Below are 20,567 nucleotides of genomic sequence, written 5' to 3' on the forward strand. Positions count from 1 at the left end.
AGTTCTTATTTCATGTTATAACTTTGGTATGCTTGTACCTAGAGTCTTCAAACTTGAAATAAAAATTGGCCAGTACTAGAAGATGACCACTGGTCATTTCAATGTCATTCATTTGAAGGTCAAGGTCACTGTGACCTTAAATGTTAAAATGTTAAAATTGTTATAACTTTGGTATGCTTGGACATAGAGTCTTCAAACTTGACATGAAGGTTTGCAAGCACACTTAGATGACCACTGGTCATTTCAAGGTCATTCATTCTAAGGTCAAGGTCACTGTGACCTTGAATGTAAAAATGTTAAAGTTCTTATAACTTTGGTAGGTAAAAATGTTAAAGTTCTTATTCCATGTTATAACTTTGGTATGCTTGTACCTAGAGTCTTCAAACTTGACATAAAGGTTGGCCAGTACTAGAAGATCACCACTGCTCATTTCAATGTCATTCATTTGAAGGTCAAGGTCACTGTGACCTTCAATGTTAAAATGTTAAAATTGTTATAACTTTGGTATGCTTGGACCTAGAATCTCAAACTTGACGTAAAGGTTTGCAAGCACACTTAGATGACCACTGGTCATTTCAAGGTCATTCATTTGAAGGTCGAGGTCACTGTGACCTTGGATGTAAATATGTTAAAGTTGTTAATACTTTGGTATGCTTAGACCTAGAGTCTTCAAACTTGATATGAAGGTTGGCCAGAACTAGTAGATGACCACTGGTCATTTTAAGGTCAAGGTCACCGTGACCTTGAATGTAAAAATGTTAAAAAATAAAAAAATTGAGATCAAACTTTCCTAATTGTCAATTCAAGTTCATATTTGTGACCTTAAATGTTATTGTTGTTCATGTATATGCATGCATTCAAAACATAACACAAGGTTTGCTCATGCCTTGAAAAGTACTTACATTTCATTTTGACCTTTGAACAATATTTCAGTAATTTAAGTATTGCATTGACAAAAACACGAAAGGTACTTTCCTGTCATTTAAATCAAAAATCCGGCTTCAATGCGGTCATCTCCGACCGCGGAACTCTTGTCCTTGAATTGTGAAGCATAATCTCATTGAAATTTTTCACCAACACCGATTTTTTCAGAGGATTCTCAAATTGGTTCAAAGATTGTTTTGTTCCACAAAAAGATGTGACAGAAGACCTGGAAGTTGTAACTGTTCTATGCAGGCCATTGGACAGCCATGAAAAACGGATGTATGAAAAGTTGTTTGTACAAGATGGTTAAAGATAGTAAATATTGGGTATAGATATAATTATGTGCACATGGGTCGTATTTAATGAGCTTTCGACATGGTATGACTGTAATTTTCACTGTGTTAAGACTATCTTAAAAAAAAAACACTTCCATTTACAATCAGCATTTCTTGCATTCCAAGCCTCCTCTTTCAATTTTGTGCATAGAATTATACTCCTAGGAGGAACGTTTTCATTGTAGGCCCACTTATTTAATGACTAGTTCCAGTATTGCTTATGCCGGCCACTTTTCTTTAAAACTGAACATGTTTTTGATGACTTATAAATGCACATTTAAGAATGAATAAGTCGCTGTAATTCTGTATGTATCAGAATGAGAATCTGGTGCATAGGCTACAAACACACAATGCCCCCAGCAGTATTTGAATTGGGCTGCTTCATGCGAAAATGGTTCATATGCCACACTCAGCCAGCATGTATCCAGACAAGCCTGCGCAGTTGCAAGTCTGGCCAGGAGCTACTTTGTCAGCTATAAAATCAATCACGGTTTCATAGTCTCATTAGGTGACAGGCTAGCTCCTGACCAGCTATTGCGCAGGCTGATCTGGAGCTTATCTAGCTGCACATGGTATAAGACCCATTTTCGCATGATGTGGGCCATTAAGCACCTGTGATCTGTAGTTGATTAAGTTGCCGGGTGTTCATGTAAAATTAGTAAGGGACCTGAATTTTGAAATGGATCATTTTGAACTTCCAATCAATACTGGCTTAACATTCATGAAACTGCTTTGTAACCAGAACATGAGTTCAGATGCTATTACGGTACATGCATTATTTATGTAATAGTAATGTACAAGTCATTCTGACTTTTGTTGAAGAGTTGAACAACATTTGGTTGTACTGCCTTTTATTGCTACATATATTGAAAAAGGACTTTTATACATGTGAGCATATTCTCCAGCCAAGGATTTATTACAATGCCTAAGAAAATTATGTTCATTAAATGTTATAATTTTAAAATTGCAAGTAACAGCAATTTAATTTTGCAATTATTTAGCATTAACTAAATACTAAAATTGCTCTTTTGGGGCCAGTAGTTAGTTTTCTTTTGTCTCCGTGAATCGTTAGAATGAAATTAATATTTTATATTTTGCTACTGTGTTTGCTTAATATTGACTCGCAATACAACTTTTTACTATTGAAACTGTACATCTAATCGTTGAGAATATATATATATACATTCCCCTCATTTAGACATTATATTTTGTTCAATATCTTCATTTTGTATTAACATTGATACATCCCTTGCAATGTGTTGTAGAGCTTACATCAGAATCACATTTATATAAAATTAAATTTTGTGTATGAAATTAACATTCTTATTTAAAGAAGATAATTTACTGCATATTGATTTTTAAGCAATTGATAGCCTCAGTATTTCTTTATCATCTTGTCTGTAAAAGATTAATTTAACTTAAAATTATAGATTTAAACACTGTTCTATGAACAACTCGTATGCTGTCATATAAAATATATAAATAGTTCTTGTTGTTAAGAAAAAGTTTAGCATGTTAAATATAGAATTAATTCATGACTAGTGTTCCTAATTATGTTCAAAATTATCTTTTTGATTTTCTTCTACAGCATCTGTAATCCCTCTGGTTATTCACTTGTCATCAATTGATGTATGTTAATGTTTAACTTAACAATTAAATGTTTGGGCAAGTATTTTTGACGTCCTTTCAAAATTGAGTATATGGAACAAATTGTCAAGGTTCTAGAAAGTATAACTGGAAGCATGTGATGTTTTCGTATTCATGTATATTCTATTTGAACAATTTATTTTTATTTTTAACTTTATTTGTAATTATGATGAATCATTTTTTGTTTTTGTGTTGTACATTTTGTTAACGTTAGAATAAGTATTTTTTATGTTTATTAGCATTTTATTTTCATGCACTTTCTTTGACTCAAATTGTGACCATAACTCAATAATCAACTTAATTATTGCGTGTTTTGATTACTAAATGCACAATTATTGACTAATTTTGCTTTTGTTTCTTCACACTGTGTTAATCTCCAATTTCAAAGTTTTTTTGTAACATCATATCATTCATCTATATTAGTTCATAACTACAAGCTAAATGAATGTATGAGTAAAATGCAAAGTAAACTTGTGTACAATGTGAGAAATGTGTCTTTATTTATTTCACTGGTGTCAATATAAAATAGGGTAAAGGATGTTAAAATGAAGAAGCAGCATTTCCCCTTCTCACAGATGATATTTAATTGCCCATTATCCAAGATTGTCTTATATGTCCTTGTCAAAAGTAGTGCTACTCGGTATTCCCCCTTGTTCAAGATTGTGTTTTTATTGCCCCTTGTCTAAGATTGTGTTTTATTGTCCCTTGTCCAAGATTGTGTGTTATAGTCCCTTGTCAAATATGTTGTGATGTTGCCCCTTTTCAAAACTTTGTTGTTATTGCCCCTTGTCAAAGATTATGTGTGCTTGACCCCTGTCAAAGAGTGGGTGTTATTGCAACTTGTTCAAAGATTTGTGTTATTGTCCTTGTCATAGATCGTGTGTTATTGGTCCTCATAAATTATTGTTTATAACCCGGGGGTAGATTGGAGTCGTCAACGGAATAAAAGTTATTCGAGCAAATTACTTCCACATTTCTCCAACTGAATTTTTTTTAAATGAAGTGTAGATATGAAGATGTACAAGACACTTGTAGCAATGAATGATTTACATGTACACGCACTTGAAAATAGCTGAAAAAACTGCATCGGTCACATTTGTAAAGCTTATGTTATACGTAAGAAGTAGAGAAGACTGAATATGTATGTCAATTAAAAATGTTGGTTTGATAAAAATGTACGCATATCACCACTTTGCAGTCATGGTAATTAGGAAAGAAATTTGGAATTTCGGAATCCTTTAGCCTCCTTGAATAGTATGTTATTAGTAAAGTTTGCAAAAAGTGCTGATGGCATCTTCTGGGTAGAAGGGATTACAAATTGAAAAAATCCAGTCTAAGTGGAACCACGGAGTGTATATTGACAGGAGATGAATCGAGTATTTGACCCTTACTGTAGTAAATTCAATCTTATGCAAAAACTATTCATCCGATTTTATTGGTTTATACGTTATCTTGTTGCTTATTAATTCCTCTTTCAAAAAAATATAACTTTTAGTATATTCCCGTTGTTATTAATGGATTTATAGCGAGTTAAACACAAGAAATACACATTTTATGTTTTAGCACCGCGCGTTTTAACGTGTTGTGGCTATCGATCTTTTACGATTAGCGTAAAGCGAAGCGCCGAGGTTATACATTTTGATGTACCCACTCACGTCTTTTGTTAAATTATAGTTTCATTTCTCGGCCGATTTTGACAAATTATATATCATTAGAAAGCTTACGTTACGTAGTAAACAGATATATCAATATATATTAAGTTTTTCTTCTGATTTTGACAGCCCGGCGAGTTATAACTTTAACTTTTGCAAATATCATACCGTTTTGGAGTTTTAGAATCTAGATTTACGGTTGACATGTTCGTACTTAATACCAATTTGTAGCGTTTATATTTGGAGTTCAGTTTTAAAAATTACATCTTGCTTAGGAGAATAGAATTCTGTATACGATAGAAAAAAAAATTTGTTTAAAAACGAAAGTAATTAAGGAATGAAGGCGGGAAAATGTAGCGCGCGTTCCTAACGCACTGAACTGATGCTACGGTCTTTGCGATTATGCTTTTGTTTAGAAACCGGCCATTGAATTTCTTTTGCCATCTTATTATATTTTTTTTATGGAATATATTGTAGTATTTTGTTCACGAAACATATCAATAAAGCTTATTATAAATGAATCTTAATAAATTTACGATTTCAGCTCTTGTTTATAACACAGAAAGGGTGTAAAATTTATGATGAAACAGCGTATATAGCGGATCCTCTCGATATTATTCGGCTTTGCATGCATACTTGAAATAAAATGGGTGTCAAAAACATTCATCGTTTGCTGTTTATTATCAACAAGGTAATTATGTATAATTATTTGAAATGTTATTTACCTTAAATTATCAATTTATTAAAGATTCTTGAAAATCACGGTCCGTGTTACGCGGGTCATTTCGTATTTTGACATCAGGGCATCATGTCCAACTATTGAAAATCAGATTTTTTTTCACCGGGACGATGACGGCTTGGATTTAGACAGGCAGACAGATAGTTTATTCAGACTTAAACAACAGTACATCGTCTTCAACTCAAATATATAAATTATTTTTAGACGAATTGTTAGGTGATTACACATATAGCAGTGATGATTCTGAGAATGTTGCCATGTTTCTTATCCGTGTAATCTAGAGTCCATGGTTTGAGCATTTTTATCGCGGTGTTCAAAAAAAGATATCTCAATAATCTTGTTTATTGATAGATCTGTGGTTTTATTGCCCCTGTGTGCAGCACAAACCAATTATCTCGTTATGATCAGATACTGTGCCGACAAATACTAAATAACACTATGGTGTCATACGCCACAGCAGGGACCTATACTTGTATATTGGTCCCTTACCACAGGTGGCAATGTCTGGTCAGATTACACTTTTTATCATACCTCCATGTCTTCTCGTGGTATTAGTGGTCATTTCTTGGAGTAATGTAACGCCAAATACTCAATTTTGCGTTTATAAGATATGTAGCGTATTGAAAACATTTATAGTCATCTGCCCATACAGATTGCCATAAACTAAATACTGTATAGATGTCAGCCAGCTAAATCACAATAATTATAAGTGCTTAATACCTATACATGTACATTTTAAACATTTAAAAAAATCTAATACTTAACATTTAACTTATTTAGCGGGTACCGGTAAAAAAACTCCGTCATTTTGTAGTCCTATAAAGAGTGTATGGTATGGTATGTATAACAACATAATTAAAAACAGCATTCTCATTTGACCACAACGGGGTTAAATAATCTTTCCGAAAAATACAAATAATACAGAGTTTTAATTTAGAATTCTTTATATTTATAACTCTGTTAACTTATAAAGATATTTCAATATACATGCATAGACAGTTGACCGTGATTTTCAAGAATCTTTAAATAATTTTAATTAATTGATAATTTATGGTTAATAACCTTTCATATAATTTTACATAATTACCTTTTTGATAATAAACAACAAACGATGAATGTTTTGACACCCATTATATTTGAAGTATGCAAAGCCGAAAAATATCAAGAGGGCCCGCTATACATTTGTATACGCTGTTTCATCATAAAATTAACACCCTTTCTGTGTTATAATCAAGAGCTGAAATCGTAAATTTATTAAGCTTCATTAATACTAAGCTTTATGGATATGTCTCTAGAACAAAATATTTCAATATATTTCATAAAAAATATAATAATCATGGCAAAGGAAATTCAATGGCCGGTATCTAAACAAAAGCATAATCGCCAAGACCGTAGCATCAGTTCAGTGCGTTAGGAACGCGCGCTACATTTTCCCGCCTTCATTCCTTAATTACTTTCGTTTTTAAACAATTTTTTTTCTATCGTATACAGAATTCTATTCTCCTAAGCAAGATGTTATTTTTAAAACTGAACTCCAAATATAAACGCTACAAATCGGTATAAAGTACGAACATGTCAACCGTAAATCTAGATTCTAAAACTCCAAAACGGTATGTTATTTGCAAAAGTTAAAGTTAAAACTCGCCGGGCTGCCGAAATCAGAAGAAAAACTTAATATATATTGATATATCTGAAAACTAAGTTACGTAAGCTTTCTAATGATATATAATTTGTCAAAATCGGCCTAGAAATGAAACTATAATTTAACAAAATACGTGAGTGGGTACATCAAATTTATAACCTCGGCGCTTCGATAAAAGATCGATAGTTACGACACGGTCACGTGACTTAGACACAACAAGATATTTGGCGTAACGGTCCCGTTTCTTATACGTGTAATCTAGAATCCGTGGTGGAACGTGTTGTTCCTGATTAGTCTGTTCAGACTGCACAGACTTATCTGGGACGACTTTTTACGCACATGCATTCAGCCCCCGTTTTCCCAGAGCGAGGCTCTTTTAAAATTTAAAACCACGTCAAAACATAAATAATTTGCAAAACAATATACCCCCTCTTCTTCGAAGGGGGGCATACTAATTTGCATTATACATTTAATAAAACATCACAACTTCATTTTTAGTTGTTCGCTTGCGAACAACTAAGGTTAAGAACAAGTTCTGCAAGCCAGTTTTGCTAATGACCCAAAACCAGGTAACTGCCGCATCTGCGCCGAGGAATAATTCGCGGCGCTGTTTCAGTTCTTGAACTACATATATTTACAAATTGACACATAATATGAATATCGTGTTAAATGAAATAATTTTGAAAGGATCGTATATTTATAAAGTAAAAAATAAATATTTTTAGCTATTCGTGTCGCGGAAGAGTAAGTTTATGAATTATTAAAATAGTCCACTACGTGCTACGTCAGTCAAGCGGTATTTTTGCGCAGCACAGTTCATTCCTAATCCGAGGCTATTAATCGGGGAAATGAAGCGACTGCTGATCACCAATGGGATGACGAGATTGTAATGCCGATATCATGCGTCTAAAAGACGTAACCTCGTTGAGAGCGCTTGACTGATTTCTGGTAGTACTGCGGGGGTGGGTTGGGGGGGATCTGATCTGGATGGGAAATCTGCAGCAGGACTTTTAAATGAACTAAAAATTCACTCATAAACATGCGCAGATGAGGCTACTAGTTACCAACCTTAATAACAGCCGATTCTTTATCAGATCAACGGAAGAAAAACGGGAAAAAAAAATCAAGCGAAAAAAAAGAAAAACGTTTTATTTTATTTAAATATTCATAGGAATTCCATTTAATTATTGTTTCAAAATGATAAGTAAAACGCAGTTCATTGGGAAAATTCGTGACAATCTGAAATAATTTATCAATATTCGCTGAAACTCGACAGAAAGTAACAACACTGTTTGGGTTGATCATTTTCGATTTTATTTTGTGTGTGATCTATGTTAAAATAATACTTCACATTTTGACTCGTTACTTAATCGTCCGGGAGAGACACAATGGAGTATCGATACACGTCGATAACACAGAATTGCTTCCAAGATGAGGAAACGAAACTACCGAAAAAATATTGTGTCATAAAACGGAAATCGTTTCATTATCTAACACAAAATGTTTACCATACTCTTCAGTCGGTATGGAAATCGTTCTTGAAAGACTGAGACGCTACCGAAATTTGCCAGCTTTCTATAAATAACACAGTTTGACTTCAATTTTATATCGAAAAGTATTGTGCTAAGATGTTCCATTTATAAGAAACAAAGATATTTTTAGAATCGCGTCATGCGAAAATGGGTCATATGCCATATGCGGCTAGCGTAGCTATGTTCCAGCCTGAGCACTTCAACTTCAATGGAATACTCTTCAACGCCACGGTGGACATCTACTGAAGAGGGAGCATCTCCCAGTTCGTCAGGAGATTCCTAATTATACCACGAAACCTTGCGTGATGTATTGCGGACAGCGCATATCCTGACCAAACTGCGCAGACAGGGCTTTAGTTACAAAGGGTTTCAACAGACCAGGCGCTGTAACTGAATATAGACATTCAATTCAGTACACGTAGTATTTTAGGATTAAAAATTTAAATCGGAATAAATGAAACCGATGAGGAAGTATTGGCCTATTGAAACTATAGAAAAATAGTGAATTTAAAATACCTTAATTTACGACTTAAACATTGCAGAAGATGTTACGATTATAAAAATATCGGTGGGTGGCAGAGTAATGAAAATGAATAAAAATGAAACGTGCTCGTGGTGAGCTTTTGGGATCGCCTCTTCTCCATCGTGCGTCGTTAACATTTTGCCTTGAGAACACTCTAGAGGCCACATTAATTTCCGATCTTCACGAAACTTGGTCAGAACATTTGTTCCATTGATACCTCGACTGAGTTCGAAACTGGGTTATGCTGGGTAAAAAACTAGGTCATTAGGTCAAAAAAAAGAAAAATCTTGTGAACACTGTAGAAGTCACATTTGATGCCAAATCTTCATGTAACCTTGTCAAAATGTTTGTAAAAATGATATGTTGGTTGAGTTCAAAAATGGTACCGGTCCGTTGAAAAACATGGCCGCCAGTGGGTGGGGCAGTTTTCCTTATATGGCTATAGAGAAACCTTGTGAACACTCTAGAAGTCACAATTTTTGCACGATCATCATTAAACTTGGTGTAAACATTTGTTTTATTAATATCTCGGACGTGTTCGAAAATGGTCCAGATCGGTGAAAAAACATGGCCGCCAGGGGGCGGGGCAGTTTTCTCTATATTTATAAAGTGAAAACATGTGAACACTCTAGAAGTCACATTTTTGGTCCAATCCTCATGAAATTTGGTCAGAACATGTCTTTTTTAGATATGACGGTTGAGTTCGAAAATGGTTACGTTTGCTTGAAAAACGTGGCTGCCAAGGGGCGGGGCATTTTTCCTAATATGGCTATAGTAAAATCTTGTTAAAACTCTAGAGGCAACATTTATTGTCTGATCTTCATGGAACTTGGTTAAAAGATTCATCCCAATAATTTCTTGAACGAGTTTGAAAATGATGCCAGTTGGTTGAAAAACATGGCTGCCAGGGGGCGGGGCATTTTTTCTTATATGGCTAAAGTAAAACCTTGTTAACACTCTAGAGGCCACATTTATTTTCCGATCTTCATGAAACTTGCTCAGAAGATTTTTTCCAATGATATCTTGGATGAGTTCAAAAATGGTAACCTTTGCTTGAAAAACATGGCTGCCAAGGGGCGGGGTATCTTTCCTTATATGGCTATATATGGCTATAGTAAAATCTTGTTAACACTCTAGAGGCTACATTTATTGTCCAATCTTCATGAAACTTGGTCAGAAGATTCATCCCAATAATATCTTGGAAGAGTTCGAAAATGATGCCGGTTAGTTGAAAACCATGGCCACCAGGGGGCAGGGCATTTTCCCTTATATGGCTATAGTAAAACTTTGTTAACACTCTAAAGGCCACATTTATTTTCCGATCTTCATGAAACTTTGTCAGAAGATTTGTCCCAATGATATCTTGGATGAGTTTGAAAATGGTAACCTTTGCTTGAAAAACATGGCTGTCAAGGGGCGGGGCATTTTTCCTTATATGGCTATATATGGCTATAGTTAAATCTTGTTAACACTCTAGAGGCCACATTTATTGTCCGATCTTCATGAAACTTGCTCAGAATATTCATCCCAATAATATCTTAAAAGAGTTAAAAAATGATGCCCTTTGGTTGAAAAACATGGCCGCCAGGGGGCGGGGCATTTTTCCTTATATGGCTATAGTAAAACCTTGTTAACACTCTAGAGGCCACATTTATTGTCCAATCTTCATTAAATTTGGTCAGAAGATTGGTCTCAATGATATCTTGGATGAGTTCGAAAATAATTATGTTTGCTTGAAAAACATGGCTTCCAAGGGGCGGTCTTCATGAAACTTGGTCAGAAGATTTGTCCCAATAATATCTTGTTATCTTAGGTGAGCGACTTTGGACCTTTCAGGCCCTCTTGTTTGTATCTCGTAGCCACGACTTACTATCTCGTGGCCACGAGTAAGCTATGTCGTGGCCTCGAGTTACTAAGTCGAGGCCACAAGATACAAAAAAGAGGAGTGCAAAGCTAAATAAAAGAGGAGTGCAATAAAAAAGAACGGTGCAGTAAATAAAAGAAGTGTGTATTAAACAAAAGAGGAGAGAATTTAAGCTATCTCATGGCCAATCAAATTTTGCGTAACATGTGCAAATATTGTGTACGCATATATAATATATAATTATACAATGTAGCTGGTCAAAGCGGGCTTTTAATGTGATGATTACTTCCCTTTGTATAAACATCACAATGAACGACCATATGTAAAAATTTGATTGACTGACTAACGTGTGGCGACGAGTAAGCTAAGTCGAGATCTCGAGATAGAAAAAGAGGAGTGCAATTTAAAAAAAAGAGTGAATTTCACCTCTATGCCACCGCACCGTTGATACCAATACATTGATTATTAGAATTATGGTGTGATTCATTATTTGTTAGACTCACATACTTTTTTAAGCGCAATCTGGGATATACGTTGAATTTCTTTCTTTCATCTTTGTAATCATAAGTTGAGTTTATGTGAATCCTATAAAATTATGCGGGATTGTGAATCAATGACATTTTCCTCCTTGATGTTTTTTTTTTCAAAATCGTACCACTGTAGACAATTAAAAGTAAAGTACATTGGTGTTTGCATTTTTCGTGTCCATTCGATTGGCCTACGTTAACAGGGCGAATTTTATCCTATGACTGCAAGTAATATTAAATATGTTCAAAACGCCAACAACTGCAGTGACTTCAGCGCTTTGATTGTGTTTTTTTCTCTCCAGCATTTAAAGAGCAACGGCATGTATAAACTTCACAACTGAATTTATCCAAAAGTGTTATGCATATCAAAAATTATTTATATCAATTAATAACTTCAACATTTTCAAAGATTTGAAATTGAACATCAATTGTAAAGTATAATAATGCTTCCAAATAAATAAGGACTATTTTAATTGTCAAAGATTACTTGTTCGTACACAATTCCAGGGTACACGAAATGTTTTTAAAACACATGTAACAAAACCAAAATGCACTTTTCTACCGCAACATTTTTCTAATTTATATATCTCCGGTTTAAGAAAGGTCTTTATTTAAATTTGAAATTGTGATCATTTGACTATGTGCAAGCTTACAATATTAGCACGTATGGTATGTATGGTTCCATCATTGTGCATGTAGAAATGCTGAAACGTCTTTAAAAAAGTATTAATTGACTGGCCTGCAACATACCAATTCATACGAGCCACGTTGGGTTTTAATTTTATTTTTTTCTGGTGTAAGAACCCATCTAGAATTATAAAATTTATATAAACATAGAATTATAAAATTTATATAAACATAGATTTATATCGCATTTCAACATTCCACGTGCAAGAAGATTAATTTGTTGATCAAGTCATTCGTGTACTAAAACATGAAACTCAATTCTTTTGCAAATCATCCAATACTATGCGAAAATATGTATAACAAACGAATGTACGAGTATTTATCAAAGAAAAAGTCATGTCCTATTAAAATGTGTTTTCCTGTGCAACGTGGTTCACCTTAGCTGCATGCTGTATTGATTACCAATTTACTATAATATGTAACTGTTTATTAACAATTCATAATTGTTAAACAAAGAAAATTGCAATTAGCGTCAGAGGCTTTCATGGGAATCGAAGACACAAACAAATCAGTGAACGTTAGTTTTTAAACCATTTCGAACGAAGTACCGTCATGACTAAGCTGGCAGAATTCATATCGTTTGCCTATGATATTTAGTCATTATTATCTATTTGAAGGCTTCAGTTTAATGTGTCATAGACAATCAGAAATGACCGTGGCAGCCGTCGCTGACCGCCAAGGCCTCTGGTTTAATCAAAGAGATCATAACCACGTTTCATCATAAGTCTATGGACAAAAGTCCACAGGTAAGTAATGAAACCTACCGTTGACAATTGAAAAGAAGAAAAAAAATGTTAATAAATGACTTAAACAAAACTTTTGTCAAATCAATCATTTAAGCTATAAATACACATAATAACAAAACTTTACAATTGCTATTACGCGAACTTAAATTCTTACCAGGAAAATTGAAAATCAGAGACTTATAGTTATAAGTATTACTTCCCTGTAAAATAATTGTCTCCCTTCTAAGATATCTATTTTTATACTTAGCCAATAGGTTTAATCAAGGTATCACCTTGTGCGCTAAGCTTGACCATTAACTGTATGTAGGATATATATATATATATATATATATATATATATATATATATATATATATATATATATATATATATATATATATATATATATATATATATATATTATATGCGTGTGTGTGTGCGCTTGTGTTTGTGTGTCAGTGAGTGCGCGTGTGTGAGTGTTTGTATAGGTCCCTGTGTTAAGCCAGCCTGTCCAACGTCCTTTCAAAGAATGTGTGTTATGTTGGTAATCAATAGTGTCTGCTCTATTTATATTTACATCCCCATAACATTAAAAAACCTAATTTTACAAAGGACTTTTTGGATATTCTAGGACACACTGTTACCTTCACATTAACAAAACGTATCACACTTTTAACTCACTTATCCAAACCAAGCAAGCAATCGTCTGTTCCTCTTTGTGGTAAACACCAAAATTTCAGCCTGCGGGTCATAAATAACCTCTGAACAAAAACTATTACATGTACACTTGAATCGTAACACCGTTCTCAGACACTGCTTATACGTTATATGATTTTAAGATTATGGCATTTCTTCGGCACTGCATCGATGTATTTTAGTGCATGTTTTTTTTTATTCACGTTGCGCAAGTTAAAGATGTTCTCTTTGTTTTAGTTTATTTAATCACCGTTTTCAACAGCATTACAGCACTGCTGTAAGTTCACCAAAATATACTTTCCTTGGGTAGCTAGTTACAGGGTGCAGGATCACGTGACTTTTTTCGTAAGAATTTCATCTAGTGCATATCAGTTTGTATGCTGCTTATGGCAATTTGAAGAACAAAAGAATTACTTAATATAAGCCTGTGTTCTTGGCAAATTATTTATGTCTACCGCATTCACGTACACGGTTATGCGCAACGTGAAATGTTGGCACCAATTTTAGACGTATTCAATTATTTATTCTTAAATCTGAAGATATCGACACAAACTGCAAGAAAAACTGTCTTTTGTGCACTAAAGATTTTTGCAAATGAATTTCAATACCTTGAGATATTTGCAATGTGAAGTTCTAAACGATGTGTTTACATTCTGTCCAGCCTGTGTGTAAACCCCGTTGATCCTGTATACACATGTACTAGTTAACCAGTACTAACAGATGCAATGTTATAAACCAATTTTGATAAAATATTCAAACAGCATACATGTATAAAACGTGGTCAGCGATTACGTCAATTAATTTACAGATAAGATTTCCGTCGTCCCCATGCATAATTGTCATTCATTTATTACACCTCATATTTAATTGACTCATTGACCTAAACAAACACGTAAACCGGTAGGTCCTTGATTGACTAAACTCTTCCAGTTTGACTTACCAATTTTACTATTAAAATGACCTTTTTCTGTCTGGTGTTTCATGGTATATCAATATGCTGTATGGGAGACGGTAAACGCCACACAGAAGAGTAGGATGTACAGTTTCGTGTTGTCGCGCAGCCCGTTACGGCCTCGCATGAATCTTGTTGATTTGAATATTTGGTGAAAGCGGCGTGTTAAAGAGGAAAACTATATTTCAGTGTACAGCTTTTCGAGTTTTGAGCGTCTTCAATCCTTTCCGTAGCGCTAAACATTTGCCTTTCTTGAATAAGATGTATGGGAATACGGTCGTAAGGAGGGATTCATGACCCACACAAGTTATATGACCGAGCCATGGATCGAACCCTTGACCCGCGGATTTTAGTCAAACTCTACCAACTGAGCTAGCCTTGCCGGCCTAGTTTCGCGAATTTAAGACAGCGCATATATATCCGCAATTGAACTGGCACAACATTAATATTACTCACATTCAAGTCATCCTAGTGCATATCAGTTTGTATGCTGCTTATGGCAATTTGAAGAACAAAAGAATTACTTAATATAAGCCTGTGTTCTTGGCAAATTATTTATGTCTACCGCATTCACGTTTTTCGCTGTTTTTCTTGTAAATACTACTCTGGTTATGCGCACCAGTTCACGTTGAAAAAGTTACGCTTGAAAAAGTTGAAAATTATGTGTGAATGAATGGAAAAACCCATCCTCTACAGAGAAATGCTCCCATGCCAAAGGGAGGAAAATCCACGACAAGACAAGACAAGACATCCCACAGTACAGCTCGATTGGTCATTGTCGGCTCGGATACTACTTAAAAGTACTCCTGGCAATCTTAAGTACATCATCATGTACCCCGGGTACGGACAATATACTAAAAGGTAAAACTAAATTGATCGTTGTCGGATTTTTTTTTTCCAAATTAATTATGTTCATATGGATGTCAAAATTTTGTTAAATGGCCTCCATATTATCGATACTCATACTAAAAAAAGTTGAGAGAGGTTTTTAGCAAAGAGAAATGTTTGGTATTCCGTAGTGCGTTTACCGACATAGGATTTATAGCGGGAATAAAACTTGGGTACACGGGCACGGAGTGTATATTGTAATCTAGAGTCCGTGGGCCGGGGGTACTTTTAAGTATACTTAAAAGTACATTTAAGTAGTACCCGGGCCGACGATGACCAATCGAGCCTAATTTAGTTTTTTGTCGGCTTTTTGCTTCAAATTAATAATGTTCATATGTATGTCAATATTCCGTAAAATGGCCTATTTATTAACGAAACGCATACTAAAAGATTGTCCACAGAGGTTACATTAAACTAAATAAGTGCCTATTTGCAGAGACCAATGCACACATTCGTATATGTCGCTGCTATTTCTGAGAGTTTCTTTACTCTTCAGGTTTAAGCGATCGCATCATGCCTTTTGTGATTTCATCCTGCATCCTATGCGTGTCTGCAACATTTTGGTGCATTTTACTGGGGATAACGTTGAAAGAGGAACGTGTGAGTTGTTTTTATAGAAACACAGGTTCTTTTTTTTCGAAATTTCACAACCGAAACTCTGTTTTTCAAGGGTGCTTGCCTGTTGGCGAATTTTATTTCCGTAGAAGATGCGAGGCTATATATTTGTCACTTCATTTATTGAAAGAGGACAGATTAATCTTTCAAATGATTCACGTCTTGCAAAGTTTGATATATTAGAAATACAAGAAAAATGCATTGAAAGTTGCGAGTTAATGGGACCCTATGGGAAATAAATGTATTAAATTCAACCAGAGAATTTTATTTCGGTATTCGGTAGCGCGTTTTACTACAACGGATTTAGGGCGGGAATAAAATTCCGGTACATTCTAATGTTGGCCGGGTGCTTTTAAGCGTATTTTCCGTACCTTAATTACATTGTAGTACACTTTAAGTGTTCCCGGGGTACTTTTAAGTAGTACACGAGCCGACAATGACCAAATGAGCCACAGTACAGGAATATTTTTACCAGTCGTGTGTGTTAAACATGTCCTATCCATTGAATGGGTCAACATATCCATCAGGATAAAATCTCGTATTAAGCCCAGTAAACTACTACAATGTTATTCACACACATGCATAAATTGAAAATAAACAAGGGCTGTTTGTAAAACATGCATGCCCCCCATATGGGCTGTCAGTTGTAGTGGCAGCCATTGTGTGAATACATCTTTTGTCACTGTGACCTTGACCTTTGACCTAGTGACCTGAAAATCAATAGGGGTCATCTGCCGGTCATGATCAATTAACTAATGAAGTTTCATGATCCTAGGCCTAAGCGTTCTTGAGTTATCATCCGGAAACCATCTGGTGGACGGACCGACCAACCAACAGACAATAGCGAAAACAATATACCCCCTCTTCTTCGAAGGGAGGCATAAAAAGATTATCCCTTATTGCAATGATGTAGAAAAATATTAAGAACCAATAATAATTAAAACGTTTATTGTTAATTTGGCTTACATTCTGTAAATCACATGGCAGTTTATTAATCATAACGTTTGCAGACTAACAGTTGATTTTTCTTTTACAAAAATGCACATGAAATACATTGTAATTGATGGAAATACTTGGCTTAGTGCTAACCTGTAATGCGCTGTCAAATGTTAATATAAGCAGAAAAGTGAACAAAAAAACATTGAAAACAATGAAATAATTATACTACCTGACACGATATTGATAAAAAAAATAAAATCTATAATTTTGTTTTAAACAAATGAACAAAACTAAAATATCAAAGTAACATGGCAAGAACAGAAAATTAAAACACTAGGAGATGCATTTACATTCAAACATGAGGGCAGAAGTCACATTCCAGATATGAGAACTAAAAATATCTAATTTTGTATTCAATTCAGGATGTTCTAGATTATAATTTATTCTTTGAATATATTGTTCCTTTAATGCAATTTATTTTTAGATGATTTGTTGTTAAACTTTGTACATATATTATTCTTGAGAGCATTGGTGAAACGAAAATTTATGGTAAAATACCAAGACATGCAATCCACATGTTTTGATAATATTTAATAAATTCAATATAATGCCCATATTATTAGCTTTGTATGTATTCTGTAAAACAAACTAAACTGCGTTAAAAAATGTCAATTCTAATTATGATTTTGCACATAAGAACTGTTAAATGATATTACAAAAAGTAAAAACAACAAAACATATGAACATGGATACATTAATGGCTGATGTGTAGCAAAAATTGCCACTACAAAACATAACCACAACCTACAACCAAACTTTTTTCACAAAGTATTAGCACATTCTAATCATCTTTTTCTTAAAGCACGCATGAAGACTCTTGTGCAGGTTTCAGTTTATAGTTTGTATTGAAACCAATTGCACTTTTGATACATATTAAATGTGTGTTACCATTGATATAATACTAGAAAATTTAAAAAGATCTTCATATAACTTAAAACTGCACAATGTATATGAACACAGAGGGCAAGCAATGCAAATACAACAGTTTAACAACAACTCCATCCAAACTCCTGTATAAATGCGTAGTACATGCTCTCTAGTACATCAAGTCTTTAATACTGTTTGGTATTGTTTGGTATTGTCCTATCCCAAAAGATATGAGCCTCAATCTGGGAAAATGGGGCTTAATGCATGTGCATAAAGTGGTACCAGATCAGCAAGAAGACACTTTCCACTTTTATGGTATTTTTTGTTTTAAGAAAGTCATTTCAGTGCAAGTTCAGGTGGAATGTGTCATTCCTGATAAGCATGTGCAGAGTGCATGGGCTAATCTAGAAGTTCAGGCACATGCATTAAGCCCCGTTTTTCAACAGCAATGTTCATGTGTTTTACGTCTTCTTTCCGACAGCTTACAGGTTGAGGAGAGATTTAATGTCGAGAATGCGTTTCTGTCGCCGCTCTTCTGCTGACTGTTTTTGTCCAAAGGCACCCTGCATCAAATGAAGCTTCTTCTCCTGCAACTGTAACATCCGCTCTTCCACGCTGTCCTCAACTATGTACTGAAAACATAAATAACCAGTGATTTAGAAAACTGGGCTTATTGCATGTGCGTAAAGTGTGTTTTTATTGTGTATTTTGCTGGAAGTCTCTTCTTAGCACCTTTTGCGCGGAAAGCGTCAAACCTGATTAGCCTGTGCTGACTGCACAGGCTCATCTGGGACAACACTTTATATACATGCATTAAGCCCAGCTCTGGTCATTTATGTTTCCAGTACAGTAGTTAAGTCCTGTTTTCCCAGAACACAGCTCATCACATCATGCAATGAATGTTGTAGCCTACCTTGGTTATGACGACATCCCTGGTCTGTCCCAGCCTGTGACAGCGATCAAAGCACTGCTCTTCAGAGGCTGGGTTCCAGGCCTGCAAACATTCTCTTCAGTTCATAACCCTTACCCACTCAGAAGCAAAGTGAAAATGGCTGTATTCAACAAGCATAAAACCAGAACAGTCTGCGAAGAACTTGCAGTCTGTTAAGATTTTATGCTGTTTACTGCTCATCAGTACCTTAGGGTTGGAAATAAGGCTTTAAAACTTGACTCTAGTATGAAAGGTCTTACATTTTTTATTTTTTTTTCTTAGGGGACTACAAACACATAAAAATGTGTATCTGAGTGGTAAAGGGTTTTTATCACATGCTATACCCTGTTTCCCATGTAATACAATCATTACATATTTTTTTTATATCACACATGTGTAATACAACATCTTTAAGCGTTTTTCATTGGCTTAGTTTTCGTTTATTGACCAATGGCATTTTGTTATTTTGCTGAAATGACGTTGCAACGTCAAATGACGTCACGAAATGTAAACAACATTCTGGATTTATCATTATGTTTGCGTAAATATTTATTTAATTTGCTCATTTAAACGCATGTGATAAAAAAGATCTGACACTCGTTGTCATATCATACCATATTTTATTAAACTCGTCCAGGAAATTCATTAGTAAGCTCGCCAAAGGCTCGCTTACTAACAAAATTCCTGAACTCGTTTAATAAAATATGGTATGATATGACAACTCGTGCCAGATCCTATATATATAATACACTCCAGAAATACATAAAAAATGAGAACAGTGACCTTAACACAAATAAATCTAATGTCGAGATAAAATCTATGAAGATATTGACCACTGTTAGTTCTATCATCAAATATTAATCAAAATATTACTTGTGCCCTATGATATCACTTGATATTCAATTAACAGTTAACATTCAAAAAAGAGCAAATGGTATACCTAAAGGAAAATAAATATAACAACTGATAAAAATTTTTATCAAGCATTATATCAACAAAGTTCCCTTACATGTCAACAAAGTTCCCTTACATAATGTCAAAAATATAGCAGACACTAATAATGTTCTCTTACTGGGTCAAGCAGGAACACCCTGGAAGCGGCGGTCAGGTTGATTCCCACCCCGCCCGCCTTCAAAGACAGCAGCATTATGGTGGGAGAGCCCGCACAGGGGTTCGAGAACTCCTCTATGGCCTCTGTACGGGACTTCTGGTTCATCGAGCCGTTCAGACGCACAAACCGGAAACCATTAGCCGTGAGTGGGTGCTCGAGCACGTTCAGGAAGCTAGTGAACTGCGAGACCACCACGCTCTTGATGGCAGGGTCCTCTACACGGAGTTTTAGTATGGAGTTCATCAAGGCATCAGCCTGCAATGGGAGGCAATTTTGCTCGATTGGCATTCATTTGGAATCCAAAACAAACCAGAGGGTCAAGATGACACTAGGTCGCTAAGTGGAAGCAAAGAAATTGGACCAGTACATTGATATTGGAAGATAAATATTTGCTTAGTATGAAACCAATAGACAGCTAATAAGCATGGGCTTATAAGACTAGAATATTAAAATGTGTTTTCTTCAAATGGCCGCAATGACCTATTAACTTAACCAGCTTGGAGCTTTTTGAAGACACTTTTTTTAACAAGTGTTCTGAGCCAGTTGCAGAAGATTGGGTACAAAAATTTGTAGACATTTTAATGCTCTTCTTTACATAAAGAAATTTCGACTTTTCAATAACAATTCTACAATTATCATGCATGAAGAGAATGGCTCTCCTAGTTCTCATTTTTGGTTACACAAAATATACATTGCGAAACTTAAACTTCT

General features: G+C 34.8%; 1 protein-coding gene and 1 non-coding gene across 7 annotated transcripts in view; both read right to left on the reverse strand.

The window, feature by feature from the left end:
• Window positions 1-12,714: 12,714 nt before the first annotated feature.
• On the reverse strand, window positions 12,715-12,842 carry LOC127875489 (U8 small nucleolar RNA). The gene has a single exon (XR_008047456.1). It is a non-coding gene; the product is annotated as a U8 small nucleolar RNA (small nucleolar RNA).
• A 4,037-nt stretch (window positions 12,843-16,879) lies between these two features.
• Window positions 16,880-20,567, reverse strand: part of LOC127875316 (helicase-like transcription factor) — a 68,952-nt gene continuing 65,264 nt past the window's right edge. For all 6 annotated transcript variants that reach the window (XM_052420288.1, XM_052420291.1, XM_052420290.1 and 3 more), the window contains exons 23-25: window positions 19,818-20,111; window positions 18,728-18,808; window positions 16,880-18,446 (exon numbers count right to left, since the gene is read on the reverse strand). In XM_052420288.1, coding sequence (XP_052276248.1) covers window positions 18,297-18,446; window positions 18,728-18,808; window positions 19,818-20,111 — 525 coding nt within the window. In that variant the 3' untranslated portion in view covers window positions 16,880-18,296. The remainder of the gene's footprint in view (window positions 18,447-18,727; window positions 18,809-19,817; window positions 20,112-20,567) is intronic.

Source organism: Dreissena polymorpha, chromosome 3 (assembly GCF_020536995.1).
Source record: "Dreissena polymorpha isolate Duluth1 chromosome 3, UMN_Dpol_1.0, whole genome shotgun sequence".
Lineage (NCBI taxonomy): Eukaryota > Metazoa > Mollusca > Bivalvia > Myida > Dreissenidae > Dreissena > Dreissena polymorpha.